Below are 6,887 nucleotides of genomic sequence, written 5' to 3' on the forward strand. Positions count from 1 at the left end.
GAACAGGGTGGCAAGCTCTATAATGGGCCAGCTGGCAAACTTGTGGACCATTAAAACTACTCAAATTGAAGTCATAGCAACCAGTAGACAATGTATAAACAAGCACGAATGGGAAGGCTTCAAGATGCCATGCTTTATTTACAAGGGCGGATCTGGACTCAGGCTACAGCTCACAGTTTGTTGCTGCCTGCCCTGGAAACACAGGTCCTGAAAGAAGAGTCATGCCCTTTTTGGGAAAAAAAATAACAAGCAGAGATTTTATCTAAAGTAAGATGGAGCCCATAAAGTAAAGCTCCCATAGTTGTTATTTAGAATTGCATTATGTGTATGCATTAATATAGAGTGACTTTAACTTACTCCTGTACTTAGGTTTGATTTGGAATATGACCACTCAAGAATGTGGTCTCTCTGCTGACACTCAGATCCTGTAAGAAATTCAAGGTTCATGTGAGTCTGCTGTCTCTATTGAGGCCAGAAGAAGGCATCAGAGCTCCTGAAACTGGGGTTACAGACAGTTGTGAGCTCCTGATAGGAGAGCTGGAGACCAAACTTGCATTCTCTGTGAGAGAAATACCATACCTGCCCTTAACCACTGAGCTGTGCCTCCAGCCTCAAGGCTCCTTTTGAGGTACAAACCTAAAAGTAGAGAGGTGAGCTGAATGTCAGAGGATCCCAACCCCTTACAGGGACTGACAAGTAGCTTAGGGGTAGGGCACTTGCCTAGCATGCATGAGAGCCCCAGTACTGCCTAAGTCGGCATGTTCATGCGCATGCGTGTACACACACACACACACACACACACACACACACACACACACACACACACTACAACAACAACATAATTATCATATTATCTTGGGAGCAGAAGGCAGGAAAACTAGAACTTCAAGACCATTCTTAGTCACATTGAGAGTTTGAGGCACTGCCTCAAAAAAAAAAAAATCAATACAAAAACCCATTTACAATTATGTGTATTTGGACTTTGGTTCAGTCCTGTGTGGCGCAAGAGGAACAGTAGCGGGGACCCCCCCAGCACGAGGAACATTTCCCATGGTCAGCCGGGGTACCAAGAGCTCTAGCTTCATGGATATAGGAATGCAGCCGAACCCTTCTTTCCACTCAAGGAGACTTTAAAAGGCTTCCCAGGATAGCAGCTGAACTACAAGATAAAGGAAGGCAAGGCTGACCATGTTTGCAGGCCAGCCCTTGTGCCAGTACCTATGAGGTACAGAAGTGTGCTCAGCTAAGGAGGCTGTGACTTGGGTGGAGGTGGTCCCTGGCTCTGTATCTCTACGTGACAAGCTTCTTCAGAGGAAGACACAGCTATCTCATTTTAGAGCAGCAGAATTTGCCCTACAATGAATTTTCCAAAGACAATGTATGCTAAGCTACTAAATAAAACTAGTTAGCTGGGAATGGTGGCACACATCTGTAATCCCAGTGCTTAGAAGGCTGAGGCAGGAGAATTGCCAGTCCAAGGTCAGCTTGAGCTACATAATAGGATCCTCTCTCCCTCGAACCAAAATGAGCTTGCAAACACAGGTCCACGAGGGATTCCAACACAGTTTTTAATCAGCTTATCTCCACCATGCTTTACAAAATGAAATGGCAAACCTTAACACATTTGTCTACATAGAGCAGGAAACCTATTCAAGGCAGTGTGGCAGATTTGAAAAACAACCAGAACCCTAGAAGCACAAACTCTAATTATGCAAGCATGGGGACTGTGTTTGGACCCCAGTGCCCACAGAAAAAAGCTGGCTATTGGCTCCTGTAATGCCAGTGCTGGAGTGGAGGAGACAGATGTCTATTAAATACTTTTGTGTTGCTGTGATAAAACACCATGACCAGGGCTGGAGAGACAGCTCAGAGGTGAAGAGCACTGGCTGCTCTTCCAGAGGTCCTGAGTTCAATTCCCAGTAACCATACCATGGCTCACAATCACCTATAGTGGGATCTGATGCCCTCTTCTGACATACAGGCATATATGTCATATGTGATGGAACACTCATATACATAAATATATTAAAAACAGAACCCACTATGACCAGAAACAAGGCCACACATTCTAAACCTACACATGTAAATGTAAACATCTGATCTTGATCGGGGAACGTTCTCATTTGAATAACTATACACCTGTCTTAGGGTTGCTTCAATGAAATACCTTAAACAAAAAGCAAGTTGGGGAGGAAGGGTTTATTCACTTTACACTTCCATGGCACACTGTTCATCATTGAAAGAAGTCAGGGAAAGAACTCAACCAGGGAAGGATCCTGGAGTCAGGAGCTGATGCAGAAGTCACAGAGGGGTGCTGCTTACTGGCTTGCTTCTCATGGCTTGCTTTCTTATAGAACCCAGGACCACCAGCCCAGAAATGACACCACACACCATGGGCTGGGCCTTCCACCACTGATCACTAATTGAGAAAATGCCTTACAGCTGGATCTCATGGAGGCGTTTCCTCAACTGAGACTCCTTCTTCTTTAATGACTCTAGCTCCTGTCATTAAAACTAGCCAGTACACACCCTGAGGTCACCAATGGGAACCATGTGTTCAAATACCTGAGCCTATGGTAGAGGGTGGAGCATTCTCAGTGGTTAAGAACACTGGTTGCTCTTCTAGAGGGCCCTGGTTCAATTCCTAGCACCAACATGATGGCTAGCAGCCAATCATACTCAATAGTCCAATCCTAGGTATCGAAAACTCTCATCTAGCCTCCAAGGGCACTGCGTGCTCATTGTATTTAAACATAAATGCAGGCAGTACACCCATACATACGAAATTTTTAAAAAGGTTAAAAAACCCAGTGAGAAAAAAGAGAAGAAAACAAACAAACAAACAAACAAACAAAACCCCAGTGAGTTTCCAGGTTCAGTGAGAGACCCTGTCTCCCTTTAAAAAAATAACATGAGGAGTAACTGAAGAAAACACCCAATGTCATCCTGTAGCCTCTGTTCCCAATGCACACACGCACGCATGTACAACACACTCATAAAAGAAACAGCGGGGGGGGGGGTTATCTGGCGACAGAACGGTCACTACCCAAGGACATTATAGCACATGGCACAGGACAGATGGGGAAAAGGGTCTGAGATGCTGTGGGTTACAGTGAGTGGGGCATCCGGATCCTCAGGAAGGAGAAAGGAGGGAAAACGAAAGGCAGGAGCAGCATTTGAAGAGTGGCAGAATGATTCCAAAACCAACACAAGACAGTCACACACTGATTCAAGAAGCCGAATAAGTAAGAGCCTGGGAGACCTTTCCATTTCTGATATCTTCTCCAATTTCTTTCTTTAAACACTTAAAGTTCTTGTCATACAGGTTTTTCACTTGTTTGGTTAGGGTTACCCCCAAGCTTCTCTGATTTCTTTCTCAGCCCAGTTACCATGTGAGTTGATCTTATATCCTGCTGCTCATCCAAAGAACCTGGGTTCGCACCACATACATCATGGGCTCACAACCCCCAGGTACATTGTCTTCCTGCATACATTTGGCATACACTCACACAGACACACAGAACAAAATAAAGCTTTAGGGTTAAAAAAAAAAAGTGAAACAAGAGTGTTGTCCTTCAAGCAGAGAAAGAATGGTTTGTCAAGAGGAAGTCAGGAAGATGAACTTGAATTGGAAGGGCAATAATTCCCCAAGGGGGTACAAAATGCAATGTGAGCCAGGACAGCAGAGAGGCAAAGATTTGAGAAGCACGGAGAGGATTTGAGAAGCCAGGAGAGGCACGGAGGAGAAAGGGAAAGAAACCTTAAAGACACAAAATGACAACAGCAGCAAGGTCCAGGGAAGCCACTCAGTCAGGGCTAAGTGACTCCCCCATCTGCATCCTTGTCTTTGTTTCTGTGACTCCTTTGAGAAGCACACACACACATGCAGAGGTCCACAGAGACCAGAAGAGGGCATCAGATCCCCTTAGAAATGGACTTACAGATGATTGTGAGCTATGGAGGGTATTTACTGGAACCTGAACCACCATCCTCTGCAAGAACAGCAAGTTCTTAACCACTGAGTACTCTCTCTAGCCCTCCAAAATATCTTTATAAAACCCTAACTTTGCCTCATAAAAAATAAACAGTAAAAATAAAAACATAAAAAATAAATAGTAGAGGCTGGAGAGATGGCTCAGTGGTTAAGAGTACTGACTGCTCTTCCAGAGGACCTTGGTTCAATTCCCAGCACCCACATGGCAGCTCACAACTGTCTCTAACTCCAGTTCCAAGGGACCCAACACCCACAGCAAAACATCAGTGTACATAAAATAAAATAAATAGTAGTCATAAAACCAGGGTTAAAATACAGAGAATAGGTTAAGGATTTTGCTCAGTGGTAGAGGACTTGCCTAGCAAGTGTAAAACCTTGGGTTCAGTATCTAGCATTAAAAGGAGAGAGGGAGGGAGGGGACAGAAGAGGGGGGGAGGGAGGGGAGAAGAAGGGAGGGAGGGGGAAGAAAGGAGGGAGGGGGGATGCTAAAGAAAATCTTCACATGATCCAGAAAGGGTAAAATACTAACTTTAAATTTGGGTAAACCAAGGATTAGAGAGATGTCTCAGTGGTTATAAGAGCACTTGGTGCTCTTGTAATGACCCAAGTTCAGTTCCCAGCCCCTACAGGGTGGCTTGCAACTGTCTATAACTCAAGTTCCAGAAGCTCCAGAGCCCTCGTCTGGCCTCCACCAACACCAGCACCAGCACACACACAGTACACTGACACACATGAAGTAAAAACCACACACAAAATAAAAATCTATTTTTAAAAAATTGGTAAATCATCCAATGGAAATTTTAATTTGTAATTGAATCATTAGACAATTTAAAAGTATACACCTTGAGGAAGGGTGGAAATATTTCTTCAACACTCTGCTTAAAATAAGGGAATGATGCCAGGTGTGTTGCATACACCAGAAAATGTAACACTTGGGAGGCCGAGGCAAGATGATTTCAAATTTGAGACAGCCTACACTAAGAAGCATCCTAGCAGATGAGAGAGAGAGACAGACAGACAGACAGACAGACAGACAGACAGAGAGATGAACCAAAGCGAGCAGACAATGTGGACTGAGCTCAGATGCAACTCAGTTGATAGACTGCTTGCCACAAACGCAGGTGGCCCTGAGTGTGGTCCCCAGCTCCATGTAAACTGGACATAGAAGCACACATCTACAATGCCAGCACACAAGGTGGGGGTTATCCTCAACTCCATATCGAGACCCAGGCCAACCTGAGCTACCCAAAACCTGGTGTGGAGAAGTGAGGGAGAGAGAGAGGAGCAAAGAACGGAGGGGGAAAGACTGGCAAGAGGGCTCACTGGGGAAGGTGCTTGCTGCTAAGCCTCCTAACCTGAATTTGGTCCCAGAACCCACAAGGAGGAAGAAAATCAAGTCCTTTCCACAAGTTTCTCTTGCCTCCCCAGGTACTACCACATGCAACTCCATACAAATGCATCATGTAGAAAAGTTACTTCTGAAGGACAGCACAAAGCTGATTTAAACCAAAATGTATACCGGGCTTAATTATACTAATAAAGTCAGAAGATGCCAATGGCAATGTTCGTGCCATGAACAAATTTGAATAGCGGTTTTTCCTCAAAGCCACACCCCCCGAGCAATGGACAGTCTTTTCCTGATGTCATAAGCTGCCCATTGTGACCATCCATTCTGTCCCTTGACAACACAGCATGTCAGCCCTTCGAGTCAAAGGGCTATAGCCTGCTAACTTCACCTCCGTGGAAGCTACTGTTTTGGGCTCTTGAATCTGCTTGAGTTAACTTCTCTTGTGGCCATTTGCTGGCTTTCTCTGCATAGCTGTTGCTGACAGAAGGTGCAGAGTAAGACTTTCACTCCAGAGTCCCAAGAGCCAAAGCCTGGCAGAAGACAGTACAATCTTTCTTACAAAAAGGCTTTTCCTTGGGAGGTGTGTCATTTGTACTTTGGGCAGCAGGACACCTGGCTTCAAGTCCCCATGGAGCCAGAATCCATAGAAATTTGTCCTTATAACCCTCACCACCGGATCCCACTCAGCAGGTTCCAGTACCACCTGGCATCATGCAGGAAGAAGAACCCCAAGAAAGCCAAAAAGATGGCCAGCTGTAAATACAATGCCTGCCACGTGGTCCCTATCAGAAAGCTGGCTGAACATGAAGCTACCTGTGTCAACAGAAGCTCCATGGAGGAAGAGGACACCCTGAGCCCTCTGCACGTCAGTCTCCCACAGCCGCAGAATGAGGACACACTACAGGTCCGTTGGCTTTCCAACCCTGATACGTGGAATGTTGACAGTGCCAACTGTCACCCAATGTTCGTCCTTAAGAGTTTTGTTCCCCAAAAACTTGTTTGTGAGAGTGACACACAAGAGTCACAGAGAGACCAACCCCTAGAAGATCCTCAGTCCAGGACCAGGAGGGCAAACCTCTAGGTGGAGGAAGAGGGCTCTCAAATGCGTGAATAGACGCGAATCTCAGAATAAAAACCTGCAAAGTAACTGGTCCTGCTGTTGATTGTTCCAAAAGGCTTAGGGAGTCTGCGGAGGAGGTGGTGCTTATAACATAAGTGAGACTGTAAGTTGAACCAACTTCCTTGGGGAACACTTTGACAGTAGCTACGAAAATAATCATCACACATGGGCTTTGATCAAATAATTCTACATCTAAGACTTCACCCTGCACAGACAACCGCATGCAGAAAATGAGGTTTAGTACTGTTATTCAGCGAGGTGTTATCTATAGCAGCATGGACCTACCCATAAGGAGGGTCTACTGAGGGAACTGTTGCAGCTTTACGAATGAGACAAGGTATCATGAGCCAGGCGTAGAAACTGTGTACAGATGTTGGACACTGGACACTGCTTGTTCAGAAAGGTTTATAGTTAGGCTCAGCTCA

General features: G+C 45.3%; 1 protein-coding gene across 1 annotated transcript; it reads left to right on the forward strand.

Annotated features, from left to right (window-relative positions):
• Positions 1 to 5,970: 5,970 nt before the first annotated feature.
• On the forward strand, positions 5,971 to 6,423 carry Gtsf1l (gametocyte specific factor 1 like). The gene has a single exon (XM_035446611.1). The coding sequence runs from the start codon at positions 5,971 to 5,973 to the stop codon at positions 6,421 to 6,423; it is 453 nt and encodes a 150-aa protein (XP_035302502.1).
• The last annotated feature ends 464 nt before the right edge of the window (positions 6,424 to 6,887 follow it).

Source organism: Cricetulus griseus, chromosome 6, assembly GCF_003668045.3.
Source record: "Cricetulus griseus strain 17A/GY chromosome 6, alternate assembly CriGri-PICRH-1.0, whole genome shotgun sequence".
NCBI lineage: Eukaryota > Metazoa > Chordata > Mammalia > Rodentia > Cricetidae > Cricetulus > Cricetulus griseus.

Bases quoted from the DNA above. Each gene is read 5' to 3' on its own strand.
- Gtsf1l (XM_035446611.1), top strand. From the start codon at position 5,971: ATGGAGCCAGAATCCATAGAAATTTGTCCTTATAACCCTCACCACCGG.